Source organism: Crinia signifera, unplaced genomic scaffold (genome assembly GCF_055691185.1).
Source record: "Crinia signifera unplaced genomic scaffold, ASM5569118v1 HAP2_SCAFFOLD_215, whole genome shotgun sequence".
Taxonomy (NCBI): domain Eukaryota; kingdom Metazoa; phylum Chordata; class Amphibia; order Anura; family Myobatrachidae; genus Crinia; species Crinia signifera.
In genome coordinates this window covers 37,067-60,346 of record NW_028142108.1, presented here as the reverse complement: position 1 = coordinate 60,346, position 23,280 = coordinate 37,067, and the positions used below count along the sequence as shown (strand labels likewise).

Genomic DNA, 23,280 nt, shown 5'->3' with positions numbered 1-23,280 from the left:
GATAAGGGGCGGGGTTACACGGCCGTCTCCTGGCAGCAGCAAGGCAGCATGGGAGACGGAACGGGAGGAGCAATAACAGGAAGTGCTCACACTGTCCACAGAGGAGAGGACTGAGGAGCAATCAGCCTGCCAGGGTACGAGAGGTGTGTGTGACTGTGTGTGTGACTGTGTGTGTGACTGTGTGTGTGTGTGTGACTGTGTGTGTGACTGTGTGTGAGACTGTGTGTGTGTGAGACTGTGTGTGTGTGTGAGACTGTGTGTGTGTGAGTGTGAGTGAGAGACTGTGTGTGTGTGAGACTGTGCGTGTGACTGACTGACTGTGTGGTGAGTGACAGTGTGTGTCTGACTGTGTGTGTACATTGTATATGTGTGTGTGTATGTATGTATGTATGTATGTGTGTGTGTGTGTGTATATATATATATATGTGTATATATATATATATATATATATATATATATATATATATATATATATATATATATATATATATATATATATATAAATGGAAGAGGCGGCACTCAAATGGGATTTTTCAAAAGTGTATTGTGGCAAAAATAGGACCAACGTTTCGGGGTCTTAATCACCCCGAAACGTTGGTCCTATTTTTGCCACAATACACTTTTGAAAAATCCCATTTGAGTGCAGCCTCTTCCATTCCTCTACCTACCTGTCCTGGAAGGCACCGGGGTATTCGTACCCAGCTGCGGGAGTGCCAGGCCTTCTCCATTTTCTATATATATATATGTATGTGTGTGTGTGTGTGTGTGTGTGTGTGTGTGTGTGTGTGTGTGTAGGGGGCACTCTGGTGTGTGTATATAATACACTGTATGTGTGTGTGTATATTTGTGTGTGTGTGTAGGGGGCACTCTGGTGTGTGTGTGTGTGTATATAATACATTGTATGTGTGACTCTGTGTGTGTGTGTATGTATGTATGTATATATATATATATATATATATATATATATATATATATATATATATTTATTTTTCGGAAGAACCGCACTCAGTCCATGAAAGAGAGATACAAGGCGGTGCTCCACTTTAGAGGATTTTTTGGATCCCAAACATAGAATTTGTAGAGAGGCAGGCACTCACCAACACTGAGAGTTTTGTGCAAAAGCAAAGTAGTCTTTATTCGTCACATCAAGGACATCACATAGGCATCGACGTTTCGACCCACAACAGGGGTCTTTGTCAAGATCATCAATATGGGTACACCAGACAAAAATCTTGTCTGGTGTACCCATATTGATGATCTTGACAAAGACCCCTGTTGTGGGTCGAAACGTCGATGCCTATGTGATGTCCTTGATGTGACGAATAAAGACTACTTTGCTTTTGCACAAAACTCTCAGTGTTGGTGAGTGCCTGCCTCTCTACAAATTCTATATATATATATATATATGTGTGTGTGTAGGGGGCACTCTGATGTGTGTGTATATAATACATTGTATGTGTGACTCTGTGTGTGTGTGTGTGTGTGTATATATGTGTGTCTGCAGCATTGTGTGTGTATGTACATTATGTATGTATGTGTCTGTGTTTGTATACATATATGCATGTGAATAGAAACACTGCGGCACTCCAAGGACATTTCCATGTATATATTCCATGTACAGGTACAAGTGTGTAAGCCGACGTGTCACTGTCCTCAGGGCATTTCTTATTAATGTGTAAAAGGACAAACCCCCTGGAGTGTTAAAAATGGCATACTCCCCCATTTATGGATGCCTGGGGGCCGGATGCGGCGTCCAGTCCCGGGCTCAGTGTCCTCTGCTACTGACCTCATCACTGCCATGGCAATCTCCTGCCTCTTGATACCTGCAAGGGCACAAAGTGTCAAATATCAAATCACCCAATAAACTGAAAGTATAGTTGATACAAGGTTGCAAGCGCATACAGCCATGAATGTAATACATGATGGTACATTAAGCGCTATGGCACATCTGCAGTATGTTATATGGGGGTCTTTGTGTGACTGATCAGCTAGGGGTAACTGAGAACGATGCCAACCTGTGACGAGGGATTAGAGACGCAGGATCTGCACTTCAGACACACATTCCACATCTTTCATTAAATCCGTGTGGATGTGCAGGCTCTTGTCCCTGTGTCGTTCTCTTATGGGCAGGGGACATGGTCTATTAGATTGCGTACTGCATGGTTTAGTTTCCCTCCAGCCTGGCAAGGTGTTATGACTCGATATAATCGGCCAAAGGGCCTTCGTAGCTCTTTGTACAACTGTGCCACTTGTTTCCATGGTAGAACTAAGTGTTGACTCTTCTGTTTAGTACGGCACTAACTGTACTCGGCTATGAGTATGAAGCCTTACTCCAAGAAGGAGCTGCTTATCCTGGTGAAGTACAGGGACCGGCCGCTGGGCGACAATAAGGAGAAGAAGAAGGCGTATTCCTGCGCCAGGAGGGACATCCTCTCACAGGTGGGCCAGGACCGCTCCATCCGGTCCCTGCAGAGGAGGTGGAGCGATCTGATGAGGCGCGGACAGCAGAGGCTGCAGAAAATCCAGGCCAAGCTCCGCGAAGGTACGGGACATAGTATCGGCATAGTGTTGTGGTTTTAATGACATTGTGCAAGGTTTTTTATTTTGTTTTTCATAGGTTTCTGTTTTTAGAATCCTATTGGAGACCGCATGATATAAATTAATGGTACTTGTGTATTCGCAGGGCGCCCAATTAACATACGTACGCAGGCGTAGTGAAATCGCATCACATGGCACGTTTTTGTGCTGTGCGATGCGATCTCGCTAGTTACTATGGTACTTGTATATTAGCACGGCGCTCGTTACGCAGTTAGCGTAGCGGTGCCGTCAGAAACAGCGTAGCAGTGTAGATAGCATAGTCAGTCAGAAGTAGTGTTGTGTTCCCGCTCCCTGTTCGATTCAGTCAGGGGTGAAGAAGTAGTGACAGTAATGGCTGCAGAACCTGGCACAATGGTCACCTTGCCGCAGACAGAGGAGGAAGCCGTGGTGTTCTTCCTGCCAGTGACACAAACCTGAGTTAATGGACACCCAATGCACTTAAGTATGAAGGAGTGCAAGTGACGCTGCCATATTAAATTGTGTCAGAAGAAAGTGAGCCTCCGTGCGGCACATTGGTTCCCGGGTTGACGTTTACCTTTCCTGACGCTGATACGGTTTATTTCTTCATGGGCCGAGGAGCTGACAAGTATCAGTTTCTGTAAGCGACAACTCAATTTGTCAAATAAAACAACGGTGCTATACAACAGCCTGATGCGGGAGGCCTGCACCGTGGACCTAATGTCACAGCCCCAACGCCGTATTGGTGGTCCAGGGAAAATCGTGGAAGTCTGCGAGAGTCTCCTTTTGTAGAGAGGAAAAGTCATGTGGGACGGATGCTGCCTCAACAGCGGCTGTGCGGAGGCATTTCAGGAGACACCGGTGAGTGCTTTGTGACGCCTGCACCCTGATGGGCGCCATCAATCAATTCATTGAACCGGGGACGACTATCTTCTCCGATAACACCGAGCAGCTGGAGCAGGCAGGGTACCACCATGCTCGGGTGAACCACCGGGTTAATTTAGTTGATCCAGAGACTGGGGTTCACTGCGCGCCAGAATCTCGACTTACAGGAATTTATCTGGCAAAAGACTGTGGGCGCAGAAAATTCCTTTGAGCGTATTCTTTATGCCCTCTCTCTTCCAAAGGCTGATGCAGAATCGGAAGATTGACTTATTATTTTCTTTGTTCTTGATTAATTGTTATTATTGTAATTTGTTAATTTGATATTTTCTTCTTAATTATTAAGTAAAATCCAGTTAAAATCCCCCCCCCCCCCCCCTATCCACGTCACCCCGAAGCGTGGCGAGCCCACGTTACGCGTCCTCCCGACCTTTTGATACCCCCACTATCCATGCCGGCGTGGAGTTGAAGTGTGGCGAGCGCAGCGGATTACTTTCCATGTATTGCGTGTTTCCGTGCGGGGCTCGCTGTGCTCGTCCACTTCACTTCGTCCACTCGATCCACACGATCAACTCCACGCCGACGTCGATAGTGGGGGTATGAAAAGGTCGGGAGGACGCGTAACGCATCCCCTCGCTGTGCTCGCCACGCTTCGGGGAGACGTGGATAGTGGGGGTGTGCTAAATCCCACTGCATCACATAGACCTGTGCACTGGAGGTGTTGTGCATGCGGTTTTGCATGAAAACGTGCCATGCCATGCGATTTCACTACGCAGAATAGCAAATAGCTTAGTGGGTGCCCTGCAAATACACAAGTACCAAATTAATTATTATTAATTAGTTCACATAACAATGAGCAAAAGCAGTGTGTGTCTACTGGGCAGCAGCGTGTGTCTGCTGGGCAGCAGCGTGTGTCTACTGGGCAGCAGTGTGTGTCTAGGCAGTGTGTGTCTACTGGGCAGCAGTGTGTGTCTAGGCAGTGTGTGTCTACTGGGCAGCAGTGTGTGTCTTGCAACATGAATGATGGATATACTGTAATTGCAGAAGGTCAGCAGCCCCACCACTTACCTCCGGTACTGAGATGGGAACGGTTTCAGTGGGGGCAAGAGGAGGAGGAGGAGGAAGAGGAGGTGGCGGCAGAGGAGGAAGCAGAAGAAGGGCCCAGCAGCTACAGCCCTCCCATAACCAGTAAGTACTGGGAATCGAGTGCTACTACGGTACTTCTCTTCCTTGGTGTGGCACCAGATGCCAGCTCCTCGTCGTCACTGGGGAGAAGCCGGCAGTGGTACTGTAAGAGTCATTCCGCGTGTCCCTGAGGTGAGGTCACTGGGGGCTTCTCCTGCTTAGCCACGCCCCCTTATAGATGTCATTGAGATCTTCCGCAAGTCCACGCCCCCAGTGTGCGACCATGCTTATTACAAGTAGGAATTACGGCTGTTGTGCCTCTCTTACAGAACGTCCAAGACGCCGTCCTCGGAGACTGCTACCCTGTAAGGAGGAGGAGGAGGATGATGAGGAGGAGGAAGATGAGGAGGAGGAGGAGCTGCATCCAGGCCCGATGAGCCCACCCCCAGCTGGTAAACACTCAGTGTTCACCCCATTTTCCTATGTACCGATCTTCCTTTTACCTATATTTCATTTGGGGGGGGGGGCTATTGTGTTCTTTCCTTTGTGGGGTCCTGGGATTGGGTCATTGTGTAGTTATTTTGTCTTGATGAGGGCTTTGGTTAAACAATTATATGTTAGTGGGTTTCTAAGCTTCCATTCCTTTGGTCTTCCCACAGTACAATGTGTCCTGGCAGAGCCGCTGGAGGAGATGGCAGAGGAGCCGCAGCCTGGCACCAGCAGCTCGCCCCCAGCCAGTAAGTACAGAGGTGGGCTTCTTGTTTGTATTGTATTGCCATGTGGGTGGGGGTTGGGGGGACAATGGTTTGGTAACCCTTTGCTGGAAGTGTCTGGCTTATTTTATCACCAGCTTTGAGGGAGCTGCAGCTTTCCACCAGATCTGCTACAGTAATGTACAAGGTCCATAGGAGTTCAGAGCAGCTCATTGGCTTACCCCCCTCCCCCATACACCACGGGGTGGCTGCGTATCTCCCCCGATCTCCTGGGTACAGGCAGGGGACCCCTATGGCCAGAGACCTCCTGTGTCCAAGCAGCCAGCACATGGCACATCTGACAGTCCAGGACAGGATCAGTGCGTGGTACTCCTCTGGGTGACCGTCCGAAGGGGGTTTCATGGGTAACTGACCTCTGGGGGCACCAGTTTCCCTGTCTACCTTTTATGGACACTGTTCATTAACCCTTCCTGCCCCTATTCTGCCAGCTTGGCGCCTCGTGCGCCAGGGATAGACCAGAGAGCTGAGCCTCCTGCCTGGCGCTCTCACCATGTAAGTTTGGAATCTCTGGGTTGGGATTGCTTTGGTCTGGGTGACGTCAGTGTGGTCAAACCTATCGGAACAGGATCAGGTTATTGAGGCCCTCAGCTACCCCCCTCCAACTTGGACCAGCTGGAGGTGCTTCCCACATATTTGGGGTGTAGGTCATTCTTCTTCCGTCGGACTGACTCACCTCCACACATGAAACAGCAAGCCAGGCTCCAGCACTCAGATTTGGGGTGATTTATTTGTCAGAGTAGAAGGGATTTATTTGTGAGAGAGATGGATCATGGGTAAAAAAAAAATCACATGATGCAACAAAGCATCATGGGTACAAGGTAATGTAGAAATAAATTTACCTTAAAAAATAAATAAAATATATATATATATATATATATATATATAATGTGTTAGAAGTATAATAAAGTATTTAAATTATTTGGTAAAAAATAAGCAATTAATTACTTGTACTAGCTGAAACCGTGCAAGTTATTTATTTGCCTTTCATTGTGCATGGGAAAAAAATCGATAAGGAATGGCGATAAATACACAGATAACCACGTAAAAGTCGGAACCAACGAAAGATAAAAAAAATAGCGATACAGTATAGACGGTCTATAAAACCCACTTGGAATAGGTGAAAATTATCGATGACAGAAAAATAGCGAAACATTTAATATCGATAAAAACACATTTATCGGAGAGCATTGACTATTATTTATTTATTATCAGTTTCTTATACAGCGCAGCAGATTCCGTTACAGCGACTTATATAGCGCAGCAGATTCCGTTACAGCATCTTATATAGCGCAGTAGATTCCGTTACATTGTCTTATATAGCGCAGCAGATTCCGTTACAGCATCTTATATAGTGCAGCAGATTCCGTTAGTGTTTTATATAGCGCAGCAGATTCCGTTACAGTGTCTTATATAGCGCAGCAGATTCCGTTACAGCATCTTATATAGCGCAGCAGATTCCGTTACAGTGTCTTATATAGCGCAGCAGATTCCGTTACAGTGTCTTATATAGCGCAGCAGTTTCCGTTACAGTGTCTTATATAGCGCGGCAGATTCCGTTAGTGTCTTATATAGCGCAGCAGATTCCGTTCCAGTGTCTTATATAGTGCAGCAGATTCCGTTACAGCGTCTTATATAGCGCAGCAGGTTCCGTTACAGTGTCTTATATAGCGCAGCAGATTCCGTTACAGTCTTATATAGCGCAGCAGATTCCGTTACAGTGTCTTATATAGCGCAGCAGTTTCCGTTACAGTGTCTTATATAGCGCGGCAGATTCCGTTAGTGTCTTATATAGCGCAGCAGATTCCGTTACAGTGTCTTATATAGTGCAGCAGATTCCGTTACAGCGTCTTATATAGCGCAGCAGGTTCCGTTACAGTGTCTTATATAGCGCAGCAGATTCCGTTACAGTGTCTTATATAGTGCAGCAGATTCCGTTAGTTTCTTATATAGTGCAGCAGATTCCGTTACAGTGTCTTATATAGCGCAGCAGATTCCGTTACAGTGTCTTATATAGCGCAGCAGATTCCGTTAGTGTCTTATATAGCGCAGCAGATTCCGTTACAGTGTCTTATATAGCGCAGCAGATTCCATTACAGTGTCTTATATAGCGCAGCAGGTTCCGTTAGTGTCTTCTATAGCGCAGCAGGTTCCGTTACAGCGTCTTATATAGCGCAGCAGATGCCGTTACAGCGTCTTGTATAGAGCAGCAGATTCCGTTACAGCGTCTTATATAGCGCAGCAGATACCGATACAGTGTCTTATATAGCGAAGCGGATTCCGTTAGTGTCTTATATAAGCAGATTCCGTTACAGCGTCTTATATAGCGCAGCAGATTCCGTTACAGCGTCTTATATAGCGCAGCAGATTCCGTTACAGCGTCTTATATAGCGCAGCAGATTCCGTTACAGCGTCTTATATAGCGCAGCAGATTCCGTTACAGCGTCTTATATAGCGCAGCAGATTCCGTTACAGCGTCTTATATAGCGCAGCAGATTCCGTTACAGCGTCTTATATAGCGCAGCAGATTCCGTTACAGCGTCTTATATAGCGCAGCAGATTCCGTTACAGCGTCTTATATAGCGCAGCAGATTCCGTTACAGCGTCTTATGTAGCGCAGCAGATTCCGTTAGTGTCTTTTTTTTTTTTTTTATGCAATCAATTTTTATTGAAATAAAAACAAAGTTACATTTAACAACAGCAGCGTGGAACAATGTTATGTATTCCAAACATCGCACAACAACAAAGTGCATATCTAGAAGCTGTATAGAAGATAATACATTGGAAGTTTGTTTAAAGAAAGAAAGAGGAAATGAAAGGGGGTTGGGGGGGGGAGGGGGTAGAGGTGCGCCTAGGGATCACTGGGTGGCATGAACCCGACCTGCTGAGGTGGTGCGAGTATAGTCAGGGGATTCCTTAAAGGCAAGCCATTCAAGCCAGGTGGCCGTAAAGGTCTGTGCAGAGTCCTTCAGAAAGGATGTTAGATCTTCCTTATTCATGTATAGGTCCACCCTGCGGAACCAGTGAGAGAGGGAGGGAGGCTCCGAAGACCTCCAGTGGCACGCTATAACTGCTCTTGCTGCATTCATTAAGTGTCTAATCAAGCATTTTTTAAACCTGGAGATAGGCATGTCCTATGAGGTTCAGTAACCAGAATTCTGGTTTAAATGGAAGTGAAGAGTTAGTTATTTTTTCTGAGATATTGTGAACCTGGCGCCAATATATTGGATGGCTGGATATGTCCACCAAATATGTATGGGAGTGCCTGGAGATTGGTTACATCTCCAGCATACATTAGGCAAGGTACTGTTCATCTGGTGTAGTGTCGATGGGCATCTATACCAGCGGGATAATATCTTGTATTGGGTTTCTAGTGTTTGTATTGAGGAGGAAGATGCAAAGACATATTTAAATATTTGAGTCCATTGGTCTCCCGACAGATCCCGACCCAACTCCTTATTCCAAGCTATAGTATAGGCAGGTGTTAAATCTGGAAAGTTACTTAAGCATATTTGGTAAAAGTTAAAGATCAAATGTTTTGGGAACTCCTGGGAAAGAAGTAGCAATTCAAAGGGGGTCGGTTCCCACCCCTGATTCCGTTTGGGAAGGGAGGAGATGTAATGTCTAACCTGAAGGTAGAACCAGAAGCGATCCGTCGGGAGACCAGTTTCAGTGTGAAGATCCGCAAAAGACCGTATTCCGGTCTTATCTACTATTTGCCCCAGGTAAGACACATCTATAGAGTGACGCCTCGGGAGGTTCCGAAGGGCGAAACCCGGGAGGAATTCAGGGTTATTGATTAGCGGAGTGAGAAGGGAAGTACCTGAGTTACAGTAGGGAAGGCGTCTGAATTTATTCCAACATTGGAGTGTTGGAGACATGGTTGGGTGTCGGACTGTAGGAGTCTTCTGGAGCCAAGGGGCGGCCCGAGGGGATACCCCCACTGAATGTCCCTCTATGGCGGGCCATTGTTTACACTGAACAGGCCTAGCCATCTCTACAATTCTAGAGAGGTGGACCGAGTGGTAGTAACTTAAAAAGTGGGGGAGTTGCAAACCTCCTCTGTCACGACTTTGCACAAGAATTTTTTGGGCTAGCCTAGGCCTGCTGTTACCCCAAACAAATTTCCCAACTAGACCTTGTAACTCTTTAAAAATAGAGGGCGGGATTGTTATCGGGAGGGTTTGTAGCACGTATAGTACCTTAGGGAGGATATTCATCTTTACTGTATTTACTCTGCCCAGCCAGGACAGTCGAAGAGCAGACCATTTCGAGAAAGCTGTTTTTATATTGGTCAATAAAGGAACAAAATTGAGCTGAAAAAGGTTTGAGTCATCTCTGGACAGCTGGACCCCTAAATACTTGATATATGTTGGATGCCATTGGAAAGAGCCCTCGACTAGCATGCCTGGTGCAGAGATATTCAGGGCAACAGATTTTGAGTAATTGATTTTGAAATTAGATAGGCGGGAAAATCTCTCATTCCAACATCGGAGATGGCAGGGAAGTGATGGGACTGGATATGAATGCCAAGAGGTCATCCGCATATAAAGCCAATTTATGTTCAGTCCTACCCACTTCAATACCCTTGATGTTTTCATTCATTCGAATCGCACGCACCAGGGCCTCCATACACAATACGAAAATTAATGGTGAGAGAGGGCAGCCCTGACGCGTGCCATTAGCCCTGACGCGTGCCATTAGCCCTGACGCGTGCCATTCCGAATACTGAACGAATCTGAAAGGGCCCCATTTACTCTCACACAAGCAGAAGGAGAGCTATACAAAGCTAAAATACGGTGTAAGCAGTTCGGGCCTAATCCTATGCGCTCAAGCAGAGTTTCCATAAAGGTCCAATTTATTCTGTCGAAAGCCTTCTCCGCATCGGTGGACAGGAGGACCAACCCAGGGAGAAGAAGCCCAAGCCGTGAAGCAAGAAGCTTAGCAAAGAGCTTCAGGTCTGTGTTTAGGAGCGATATAGGTCTATCACTTGAACATTGGGCAGGGTCTTTTCCTCCTTTTGGGATTATGGAGATATGGGCCTCTAAACTTTGGGAAGAGAATAGAGATTCTTTAGATATGGAGTTACACGCCTTTAGATAGAGGGGCATAAGTGTCGAACGAAAGGATTTATAGTAATTGATTGGGAACCCATCTGGGCCGGGGCTTTTTCCAGACGGGGTATTTGAGAGTGCTTGTTCAAGCTCCTTTATAGAAAAGGGTTGTTCAAGCCACAATATGTCGGCTTCTGAGAGTTGGGGGAAACAGACCGATGTTAGGTAGTTATTGATTTCTTGTTTAAGTTGAAGGCCTTCAGGCGGGGACAATTCCCCTTTCAAATTATAAAGGCGAGTGTAATACACTTCAAAGGCTTTTGCAATTTGTGTAAAAGTGTGGGCTTTCTTTCCTTCAGCATCTGTTATACTTTGGACATACGTTTGGGCTCTTAATGCTCTTGCAAGCATTGCACTGGGTTTATTACCCCATAGGTAATATTTATGTCTGCACTTCCGTAAATCTAATTTCGTTTTATCCCTTAATAGTTGATTAAGTGAGGATCTGGCTTCTGTTAGTTCTTTCAGTATATCTGGCGAGAGAGTTGTTTTATGGGAAAGTTCCAGGGATTTTATCTGTTCTAATAATTGGATTTTTTTGCCTCTTTTTCTTTTTTCATTAGGGACCCCAATTGTATACACTTCCCCCTAATAACACATTTATGTGCTTCCCAAATGGCCACTGGGGTAGATGGATCATTATCATTATTGGAAATCTACTCTGAAATGGCTGATGACAGATCATTTTTAAATCTAATGTCTGAGAGGAAGAGTTCATTAAAACGCCAAGACCATGAGCGCGGGGGGGAAAGGGGGACAGCTACCTTGATACAGACAGGGGCATGGTCTGACCATGTGATCTACCCTATATCGGTATAAGTAAAGTATTGTAAAGACTGGTGGCCTACCAGAAAGTAATCAATTTGAGAGTAAACCGAGTGAGGATGCGAGAAATGGGTGAAATCTTTAACTAACGGATGTTGGATTCCCCAGACATCTATCAGCTGATGGTCATGTATTAGTTGTTTGATCTTACGGTGATCTCGTATGCGCAGGGAGTTGGGAACAGGGTTACAATCTAGCAAAGGGTCTAACGACCAATTAAAGTCTCCCCCTATCACAAAACAGCCCTCTCGAAGTGGCTCCACGAGACGTAGGACCTTACTGAAAAATTGTCGTTGTTTGACATTGGGGAGGTAGACATTAACGAATGTATATTTCTGGGAATAAATTGAACATTTAAGTACTTGACAGCGCCCCTCTATCAAATTATGATGGGAGATGTCTACTGGTTGCAGTCTACGAGACAATAGTATTGCAACTCCCAGTGTTTTGCCCAGGGAATTATCGCTAGTGTATATTTTAGGAAAGGAATGATTATGCAATCTAGGTGAAGCACCATCTTTAAAATGCGTTTCTTGCACAAAGGCTACATCAACCTTCTTGGACCTAAGTTCTCTAAACAAGGTCGATCTTTTTTCGGGTATATTGAGGCCTTTTACGTTCAGGGAGTAGAGATTAAGAGTTGACAGGTTTAGTGTCGACATTTCAGAGTTGATAAGATGACATATGCGGTACGGAAGTCCACCATATCAGGCCAGGGTAAGCATGAGAGGGGCGACCCCCAGGCGGAGAGGAAGGGGTATTGGGTGGGTAAGGAATAGTAGGGAAAAAGGCAGATAGAAAAAAAACAGAACATAAGACATCACAAAATATCAAAGATTCATATGCAATCAACAGGAAAAATTTGAAACCACTGACGGAGCTGGTGGTGTTACGCCCTCGCGCCACCATCCAGTACGTGTGTGGTTCACCCTAACTGGGGCATGTGCCCGCAGTCCCCTACCGGGCTTAGGGTAAAGTACAGAACATTTTGAACCTAGTAATTCTCAAACTAACAATTATGTGTAATACAAATTAAAGGCTACTCATCTTAGGTAATGTAGTTATTTCTAGGGGAAGTAAGGTCTCCACATAAATAGTTGCATTACTAGAACCGAGATCACTTAGTCCTGTGGTGCTAGATAATTATAAACGAGGGGGAGTAGACGAACATTGGATCCGCCTCCAATAACAGAAGGTATCGAGGAAGGGCATCAGGTAGTCTAAGGGACACGCTAGAAATAACTATTTTGTGAAGGGATCCATTACCCCAGCTTATATCAGGCCTTAATATCTCTTCTAAAGACCCTCCAACTAAATATCTTACTATCCAAGGGGGCCAAAACGCTCAGGGTGGCCTGGAACACAAGTAGAAGAACTGACATTAGCTAAATATATGGTAATGTGGAGGGGGTCCCCTCCAAAAGGACTATCCCATTTTCAAGTAACAGAGGATATGTATATATCTAAAGCATCAGAACAGTTTTACAAATCTGACAAACCCTCCTTCACAGTATGGTTTAGCCAGTCTCTCCGGAGGAGGTGGCATCAGGTTACAGTATCCGAACGAGCCGGGCACCATCGCTCACCGGCTGCCACCGCTGGCCGCCCGACGGTGGGCGAGGAGGGTCCAGACGTCTTGTTAAATGAACCCAATCAGCAAGATGCGGTTTTGCTATTTCAAGAGCCATACAGAACGCCTCCAGATCGGACGGGTCCTGTAGGCTCACTTGTTTACCCTCACGCGACACCTGTATGCTTAATGGAAAACCCCACCGGAACCTAATGTGTTTTTGTTTCAACAAATCCGTGAGGGGTTTGAGCAAACGTCTTTGTTGGAGGGTACTCCACGAGAGATCAGGGAAGATGTGTATTCTGTCCCGGTTGAATTCAATAGCTTCCAATCTCCGAGCCCTGGCTAGGATATCTTCTCGTTCTCTGTGGTAGTGTAGCCGACAGATAACATCCCTCGGTTTCTCAGACTGTAAACCCCGGGGTCGCAAGGCCCGATGTGCACGATCGAATAGAATAGAGTTGTCCGGTGCGGCCTCTGTTATCTCATTGAAGATTTTTGTTAGTGCATCAATAAGGCCAGGTCCCTGTATATCCTCCGCAAGTCCACGAACCCGCAAGTTATTCCTCCTCCCCCTGTTGTCGATATCATCTATACGACGCTGAAGAAGCTTTAACTGTTGAGCACGGGTGGAAGCTACCTCATAGAGTTTATCTTGGTAGGTTATCATATCTTGAGCATGGTCTTCTAGTTCGGAGACTCGTTGTAGCGTCTGGTTTAGGTCATTGAATGGCTGATACCTCCATTTTTATTGTTTCCCGCAAGGATTGCTCTAAGTCGAGAGTCTTTTTTGGATGGGAGGTCTGCTTTGGTAGGCAAAGTACGAAGATATGACAAGACCTCGGTTAGTGTAACCTCGGGGTGTGTGGGAGGAGGGGGGTTTTGGGAGGGATCCATTTGGAGTGGGTCTCCAGGTGATTGTGGGGACTCTGAAGAGGGACGGGGATCGTCAGTGATTGGTTCGGGATTCTGTGTGAGATAACGAAATATGTTTGGCTTGGGCTGATTGCCGCCCGGGCATTTGGGTACAGGCGTCTGCGAGCCCCTTCTAGTTTTCCCCATAAGTGTGCAGTATATGAAGATGGTGGTAGATGAGCAGCCTTGATAGGTTAGCGGTTCATTACTAAGAGATTTTGATAACGTGGACCCGGCAGGAAGGCAGCGCTAGCACCCCCCCATATTGTGTGGGTGGTTGGTTAGGGGGTCATGGCCTGCGTCTCGTATCGGCTATTGACCCATTATAGGTCAAAAGGTCTCCCGAGCCCGGCCCCACAGCAGGCCACAGTGTCACCTCTGGGTACAGCGCTACTCCTAGGCTCCTAAATGCAGGGGTGTAATGTTTTAAAATTGTAGGTAGCCGAGGTCGAGAAAAGGCAGACTCAGTTTACAGTATTGAGTCCAGCTCAAGTAAGTATCTTATGACACTGATGACTACTGTAATGAGTGGATTAGCAGTATGTTACTTGAGTGTGATGAACGCATTCAAAACGGAGGCACTGCAGGCCCAGTAGAGAAGGAATGGAGCACAGTGTAATTGAAAATAATGTTGAAACTAGAAGATTTCACTTTCTAGGTGTGATTCTCTTCAATAAAGCCTGTATATTCAGATCCAGTGTATGATCAGGCTCAGTCTCATAATTTGGAGAAGATGAAGTATATATGTAGGCTCCATTAAGACAAGGGTGCTGTCTTTAACACATGTGCCCTCTTTCTGACCTAAATGGACGATGCCTTCATACCTGGGAGCCCATGGGGAGATCATTATGGGCTCTGATGTAGTCGAGTGGGTCCAGGCAGGGCGGGAGGAGGTAGCCCTGAGATCCAGGGAATTTCTCCTGGCCTCTTTAAGATGGCGGGTCCGCGTCTTTAACGCTGGATGCCCCGTCACCGCAGCCCACTCTGGGCTGTCTCAGGGGCGTCTGTGCTGAGCTGGGTCCCCGGGGAGAGCCACCGTACCTGTCCAGCGCCTGCTTTGTCCCCCCGGGTCTTCTGCTGTCAGGCGCCCTCTTCCGAGCCGCGGCACTCGCCTCTCCGGCGTCTCCAAACTCAAGACCCCGGTCTCACCCCCGTGTGCAGGCCGCAACCCGCAAAGACACACTAAGTGTCTCCCGGCTCCGCAGCAGTGTCACACGGTCGGGGGAGACAGCGGGGAAGGTGTTCCGAGGTGTGTGTGCCAGAATTGGGGTCCCTGGCAGTACACTTATGTGCAGTAGCCGGGAGCTCCGGAGACCCGCGTCTGTCCTGTTCGGCTGTCGGCCACGCCCCCCCGTTACAGTGTCTTATATAGCGCAGCAGATTCCGTTACAGTGTCTTATATAGCGCAGCAGATTCCGTTACAGTGTCTTATATAGCGCAGCAGATTCCGTTACAGTGTCTTATATAGCGCAGCAGATTCCGTTACAGCGTCTTATATAGCGCAGCAGGTTCCGTTACAGTGTCTTATATAGCGGAAGCAGATTCCGTTACAGCGTCTTATATAGCGGAAGCAGATTCCGTTAGTGTCTTATATAGCGCAGCAGATTCCGTTACAGCGTCTTATATAGCACAGCAGAATCAGTTACAGTGTCTTATATAGTGCGGCAGATTCCGTTACAGCGTCTTATATAGCGCAGCAGATTCCGTTACAGAGTCTTATATAGCGCAGCAGATTCCGTTACAGCGTCTTATATAGCGCAGCAGATTCCGTTACAGTGTCTTATATAGCACAGCAGAATCAGTTACAGCGTCTTATATAGCGCAGCAGATACCGTTACAGTGTCTTATATAGCGCAGCAGATTCCGTTACAGCGTCTTATATAGCGGAAGCAGATTCCGTTACAGCGTCTTATATAGCGCAGCAGATTCCGTTACAGTGTCTTATATAGCGCAGCAGATTCTGTTACAATGTCTTATATAGCGCAGCAGATTCCGGTACAGTGTCTTATATAGCGCAGCAGAATCAGTTACAGTGTCTTATATAGAGCAGCAGATTCCGTTACAGTGTCTTATATAGCGCAGCAGATTCCGTTACAGTGTGTTATATAGCGCAGCAGATTCCGTAAGTGTGTTATATAGCGCAGCAGATTCCGTTACAGCGTCTTATATAGCGCAGCAAATTCCGTTACAGCGTCTTATATAGCGCAGCAGAATCAGTTACAGCGTCTTATATAGCGCAGCAGATTCCGTTACAGCGTCTTATATAGCGCAGCAGATTCCGTTACAGTGTCTTATATAGCACAGCAAATTCAGTTACAGCGTCTTATATAGCGCAGCAGATTCCGTTAGTGTCTTATATAGCGCAGCAGATTCCGTTACAGCGTCTTATACAGGGCAGCAGATTCCGTTACAGTGTCTTATATAGCGCAGCAGATTCCGTTAGTGTCTTATATAGCGCAGCAGATTCAGTTACAGCGTCTTATATAGCGCAGCAGATTCCGTTACAGTGTCTTATACAGGGCAGCAGATTCCGTTAGTGTCTTATATAGCGCAGCAGATTCAGTTACAGCGTCTTATATAGCGCAGCAGATTCCGTTACAGTGTCTTATATAGCGCATCAGATTCTGTTACCGCGTCTTATATAGAGCAGCATATTCTGTTAGTTTCTTATATAGCGCAGCAGATTCCGTTGCGCTTTACAATAGTAGACCGTGATAAGACAAACTGGGTAACAACAGACAGACTTGCAGGTAGGAGGGCCCTGCTGCAAGCTTACAATCTCTATAGGGATATAGGAGGGAAACACAAGGACAGGCACCAGTAATAGCATAGCAGTCCCACCAAGTTACAAGTCCAGAAGGGAAGCTATATAATACATAAGTGTCTCAGAGGGTTATGTGTGTGGTATATAAATATGATAGGCTTGCCTGAAGAGGTGAGTTTTCACCGTACGCTGAAAGTTTGGAGGCTAGCAGAGAGTCTTATTGTGCGTGGAAGGGCATTCCATAGGGTGGGAGCAGCCCGATGAAAGTCCCGTAATAGTGAATGGGAGCTAGTGATCCGTGCAGAAGAGAGACGCAGATCTTGTGTAGAGCGGAGTGGTCGAGATGGGAGATATTTTGTGATAAGTAAGGAGATATAAGCTGGTGCAGTATGGTTAATAGCTTTATATGCAAGTAGAAGTGTTTTATATTGAATACGGTAATATACAGGCAACCAATGGAGGGACTGGCAGAGCGGATCAGCAGACGATGAGCGTCTTGCTAGGAAGATCAGCCTAGCAGCAGCATTTAAAATTGATTGCAGTGGTGAGAGTCTGTTCTTGGGAAGACCAGTTAGGAGACTATTGCAATAATCAATGCGGGATATAATGAGTGCATGGATAAGAGATTTGGTAGTGTCTTGTATGAGAATGGGTTGTATCTTGGATATGTTTTTTAGATGCATGTAACATGAGTTTGAGACAGACTGAATGTGGGGAAGAAAGGACGGTTCAGAGTCGAGGGTGACCCCTAAGCAACGAGATTGTGGGGTAGGGTAGAACACTCACTTACCACTTCCCTGTTGGTCTAGGATATTCTGGAGCACCTCCATAGGCTGCAAGTTCACCCAGTCCAATCTGCAGGGGATTGCAATGCCTTCCTAAATATCTATATGCTGTGATTTGCCTCATGCACCTTCAGCAAGGGGACCTGTCTTTTGAAAGGCAGTGAGCAATAAACATTTTCCCTTTTTAAATGCCGGCATCTGCAGTAACCTGTGACCACCAGAATAATGCCCAGTGCCTTCAAGCTTGAAACGTTTTGTCCACCTCTCCCGACTGCCGGTGTCCAGGATCCCCATAGAGAGAGAATAGGACCTGTGGCGAGCCACTGAGCCCGCAAGGGGCTTCTTACCACACCTGTACGCAGAATGTGACCTCACTGGTATCTGAGTGACAGCTGAGCCTCGCCCTGTGTGCAGGGGTGCCGGATGATGCTCCGACAGTCAGTATCCCGACTGCCGGTGTCCAGGACCCCCCATAGAGAGAGAATAGGACCCGTGGGAAGACACTGAGCCCGCAAGGGGCTTCTTACCACACCTGTACGCAGAATGTGACCTCACTGGTATCTGAGTGACAGCTGAGCCTCGCCCTGTGTGCAGGGGTGCCGGATGATGCTCCGACAGTCAGTATCCCCACTGCCGGTGTCCAGGACCCCCATAGAGAGAAAATAGGACCCGTGGCGAGCCACTGAGCCCGCAAGGGGCTTCTTACCACACCCGTACGCAGAATGTGACCTCACTGGTATCTGAGTGACAGCTGAGCCTCGCCCTGTGTGCAGGGGTGCCGGATGATGCTCCGACAGTCAGTATCCCGACTGCCGGTGTCCAGGACCCCCATAGAGAGAGAATAGGACCCGTGGCGAGCCACTGAGCCTGCAAGGGGCTTCTTACCACACCTGTACGCAGAATGTGACCTCACTGGTATCTGAGTGACAGCTGAGCCTCGCCCTGTGTGCAGGGGTGCCGGATGATGCTCCGACAGTCAGTATCCCGACTGCAGGTGTACAGGACCCCCATAGAGAGAGAATAGGACCCGTGGCGAGCCACTGAGCACGCAAGGGGCTTCTTACCACACCTGTACGCAGAATGTGACCTCACTGGTATCTGAGTGACAGCTGAGCCTCGCCCTGTGTGCAGGGGTGCCGGATGATGCTCCGACAGTCAGTATTCCGACTGCCGGTGTCCAGGACCCCCCATAGAGAGAGAATAGGACCCGTGGCGAGCCACTGAGCCCGCTAGGGGCTTCTTACCACACCTGTACGCAGAATGTGACCTCACTGATATCTATGAGTGACAGCTGAGCCTCGCCCTGTGTGCAGGGGTGCCTGATGATGCTCCGACAGTCAGTATCCCGACTGCTTGTGTCCAGGACCCCCATAGAGAGAGAATAGGACCCGTGGGAAGACACTGAGCCCGCAAGGGGCTTCTTACCACACCTGTACGCAGAATGTGACCTTACTGGTATCTGAGTGACAGCTGAGCCTCGCCCTGTGTGCAGGGGTGCCGGATGATGCTCCGACAGTCAGTATCCCGACTGCCGGTGTCCAGGACCCCCATAGAGAGAGAATAGGACCCGTGGCGAGCCACTGAGCCCGCAAGGGGCTTCTTACCACACCTGTACGCAGAATGTGACCTCACTGGTATCTGAGTGACAGCTGAGCCTCGCCCTGTGTGCAGGGGTGCCGGATGATGCTCCGACAGTCAGTATCCCGACTGCCGGTGTCCAGGACCCCCATAGAGAGATAATAGGACCCGTGGCGAGCCACTGAGCCCGCAAGGGGCTTCTTACCACACCTGTACGCAGAATGTGACCTCACTGGTATCTGAGTGACAGCTGAGCCTCGCCCTGTGTGCAGGGGTGCCGGATGATGCTCCGACAGTCAGTATCCCGACTGCCGGTGTCCAGGACCCCCATAGAGAGAGAATAGGACCCGTGGCGAGCCACTGAGCCCGCAAGGGGCTTCTTACCACACCTGTACGCAGAATGTGACCTCACTGATATCTGAGTGACAGCTGAGCCTCGCCCTGTGTGCAGGGGTGCCGGATGATGCTCCGACAGTCAGTATCCCGACTGCCGGTGTCCAGGACCCCCATAGAGAGAGAATAGGACCCGTGGCGAGTAACTGAGCCCGCAAGGGGCTTCTTACCACACCTGTACGCAGAATGTGACCTCACTGGTATCTGAGTGACAGCTGAGCCTCGCCCTGTGTGCAGGGGTGCCGGATGATGCTCCGACAGTCAGTATCCCGACTGCCGGTGTCCAGGACCCCCATAGAGAGAGAATAGGACCCGTGGCGAGCCACTGAGCCCGCAAGGGGCTTCTTACCACACCTGTACGCAGAATGTGACCTCACTGGTATCTGAGTGACAGCTGAGCCTCGCCCTGTGTGCAGGGGTGCCGGATGATGCTCCGACAGTCAGTATCCCGACTGCCGGTGTCCAGGACCCCCATAGAGAGAGAATAGGACCCGTGGGAAGACACTGAGCCCGCAAGGGGCTTCTTACCACACCTGTACACAGAATGTGACCTCACTGGTATCTGACTGTCAGACTAATACTCTCATTTCTCTCTCCTGCTGCCAGGACTGCCGTCAGCTGATCTGAGACAGGAGCTGGACTGTTCCATCTGCCTAAGAATTTATACAGATCCTGTAACCCTGAGATGTGGCCACAACTTCTGCCGGGTCTGTATTGATCGTGTGCTGGATACACAGGAGGAGGCTGGGGCTTATACCTGTCCTGAGTGTAGAGCGAAGTTCAAGAAATTCCCCACACTGAAAAGGAACATAACGCTGTGTAACATAGTGGGTAGTTTCCGGACTACTCAGACAGATCAGGAGGAGACTGGGATCTGCTGCACTTACTGTATTCACTCTCCTGTACCTGCTGCTAAGTCCTGTCTGCACTGTGAAGCTCATCTGTGTGATAATCACTTGAGTGTACACAGCAAGTCAGTAGAGCACGTCTTATCTGATCCCACCACTGCCCTGGGGAGCAGGAAATGCTCCGTCCATAAGAGGATCCTGGAGTATTACTGCACTGAGGACGCTGCCTGTATCTGTGCGTCCTGCTGTCTGATTGGGGAACACAGAGGACATCAGGTGGAGTCGCTGGATGAGGCAGCTGAGAAGAGGAAGGGGAAGCTGAGAGATGTTCTACAGAATCTGAACACAAAGCGAGCAGATGCTGAGAAGAGAATGTGGAGTCTGCAGGAGCGCATGATAGAAGATAAGGGAAAAGCAGCGGGTGTAGCAGAGCGAGTTACTGCCCTGTTTAGTGACATCAGGAGACAGCTGGAAGACCTGGAGAAGAGAGTCCTGAGTGAGATCTTCAGGCAGGAACAGCGCGTTTCACTCTCAGTCTCTGATCTGATCCAGCTGCTGGAAATAAAGAAGGACGAGCTGTCCGGGAAGATGCATCACATTGAGGACCTCTGCAATATGTCTGATCCGGTGATTGTCATGCAGGAACCAGATATAATTGACCTGTGTGATACTGAGGACAGAAAGAGACGTCACACACAGGTCCATGATGGAGGAGATCTGGATGTGGGTCTCATCTCAGGGGCATTACACACATTATCTGATATAATAACAGGGATAAATGCAGGGATCTATGTGCAGGAAGATACAGACATATTACTGGATGTAACCACAACTATCAAAACAGAATCTGATCTAATAACCGGTATAAATACAGATCTCTATGTGCAGGAAGCAGGAGACACATTACTGGATGCAACCACAGCTGTCAAAACCGAATCTGATCTAATAACCGGTATAAATACAGAGGCCTATGTCCCGGAAAATACAGACACCTTACTCGATGTATCCAAAGCTGTTAAAACCGAATCTGATTTAACAACCGATATGTATACTGGGATCTATGTGCAGGAATTTACCGACCCATTACTGGATGCAACCACGGCTGATGTAACAAATCCCGGGATTTCTGTGCCAGAACATATAGACCTCTTACTGGATGTAACCACATCTGGTAATAATATGCTTATATCAGATGACCGGAAAACTGCATCAATAACACAAGAGAGATTTCAGTATACTCAGGTGATAAGCACCAGGGGTTTCTCCTCTGGGAAATATTACTGGGACGTGGATGTCCGTAAATCGCAGAGCTGGAGGGTGGGGATGTGTTACCCCAGTATAGACAAGAAAGGACGTCAGTCCTATATCGGGGAGAACGACAAGTCCTGGTGTCTGCGTGGGTATAATAACCAGTACTCCGTGATCCACGATGGTCAACAGATTCGGTTACCTGACCAAATCACCTGTAGGAGCTTGAGGATATTCCTGGATTATGAGGCAGGACAACTGTCCATTTATTCTCAGCGTGATCCCATCAAACACTTACACACCTTCACCGCCACCTTCACTGAGCCCCTTCATGCTGCGATATGGCTATGGAGAGGTTACATCACTATATCTGGGGTGGGGTCAGGAACTGGGAGTGGTGATCAAAATAAATCTGCATAGAGACCGCTGACATCACTTACCGAGAGCTGTGATTGGCTACAGTAACTTTGTATATACCCTTTCTCTGGTCAATGCTATGCTTGCTCTTATTGGCTGATACATATGATGGGGGGGGGGGGGGGTTGTTCTAGACTAGAAAGATGATCCCTCCTGTATCATGGAAGCCTTGGCATTGGCCTGGAAGCTTACCTTATTTTTGTAAATATATGTATATATGTAGAGCTCTGAAATGCCTGCTACCATATGGTTTCCCAAATCTTCTTGCCAATGCCCCTTTGTGCTGGGGAATCATGTTTTGTGTGTCTTACTAGTTGTCCCATGAGCAGCTCTGGCCGTGACTGGGGTTCACTTTGGACACACGGGTCCCCTATATAAGGTATGCTGCCACCAATGCAAATTTGACAGACACTTGCATATGTCTGGATACACAATACAATATATAAAAAGGTTATATCGTAAACCGCTCTCTTGTTTGCATAAGTCCTATGAACACAAAATTCAGAACTGGAATTATGAATGATTTATTGCAAGAAATACTTCAGAGCTTAGTGAAAAATGGTTACAAAGATTTTAAAAGTACACACAGAAGAAATACAACTCAAACAAAATAAAAGGGAATTACAAATCACAGAACTGTATCTTTACACATACACACGTACTGATTCTGAAGTGGGGGGGATTCCACATGAAACATCTGGGTCGTTTCCAGCCAGTTTGCTGTTCCCCCAAGAAGTACCAACAGCTATAGGGAGAAGCGTTTAATTATACCTGCAGATTCCCTCATCCCTCCCACCTTTGGGATTTTGACCATTTCCCTGCTGGACATTAATGAATCTCCCTAAATAATTGATCTTCCTACATGAAGGAACGGTCCACTGCTTTAAGTGATTTGTACACATTCCTTACCCAGTGGGATGCAAGAGACAGGAGGCCAAGTCTGATAAGAGGTCTATAGTGGAGGGGGGAGAACATCTCTGACCTCTCTTCTGGACCATGATGATCTAACCCCCAGTCTGATTTATGAGGGGGTCTTCAGACCTTAACTTCTGAGAACTCTACAGATGGTCACTCTGAGGGAATACAGAACCAACCTCCCTGGGTCACCAACTGTTCACAAGTACTGAAGAAATACATTGATAGCACACATATAATAATAACAGGATACATGATTTCACAAGCAGAATACAATCGGTACATTGATCTCACACACAATAATAACAGGAGGCATGCTTTATTCCATCCATCCCGTGATCGGATCGTGACACTAGTCTAGAACATCCCCCTCCCTGTTAGCACCTGATGGACATTACCAAATGGATTGCGCAGAATCCATGTTTTATATATGAAGGGGGTGTTGCCTCTTTAAAGCGCCACCTACTGGGCATTCCATGAATATCCCTTTATGTTCTGATTACCCCTTACATTATGTAATGAGATCGTGTCGTTATAGGCAAACTTGTTAAACTGTAACTTTTATTGCTATAATA

At 47.4% G+C, this 23,280-nt stretch overlaps 1 protein-coding gene across 4 annotated transcripts; it reads left to right on the top strand.

Annotated features, from left to right (window-relative positions):
* On the top strand, window positions 1-22,242 carry LOC146053825 (E3 ubiquitin/ISG15 ligase TRIM25-like). Of its 4 annotated transcripts, none has more exons than XM_083168038.1 (6): window positions 1-134; window positions 2,291-2,542; window positions 4,483-4,626; window positions 4,893-5,015; window positions 5,223-5,300; window positions 19,884-22,242. In XM_083168038.1, exons 2-6 carry the CDS (start codon window positions 2,314-2,316, stop codon window positions 21,791-21,793), a joined length of 2,484 nt encoding a protein of 827 aa, XP_083024164.1. In that variant the 5' UTR covers window positions 1-134; window positions 2,291-2,313; the 3' UTR covers window positions 21,794-22,242. The 4 variants fall into 4 exon arrangements, with proteins under 4 accessions (XP_083024164.1, XP_083024161.1, XP_083024162.1 ...); XM_083168035.1 differs by having other exon boundaries at window positions 5,223-5,312; XM_083168036.1 differs by having other exon boundaries at window positions 48-143; window positions 5,223-5,312.
* The last annotated feature ends 1,038 nt before the right edge of the window (window positions 22,243-23,280 follow it).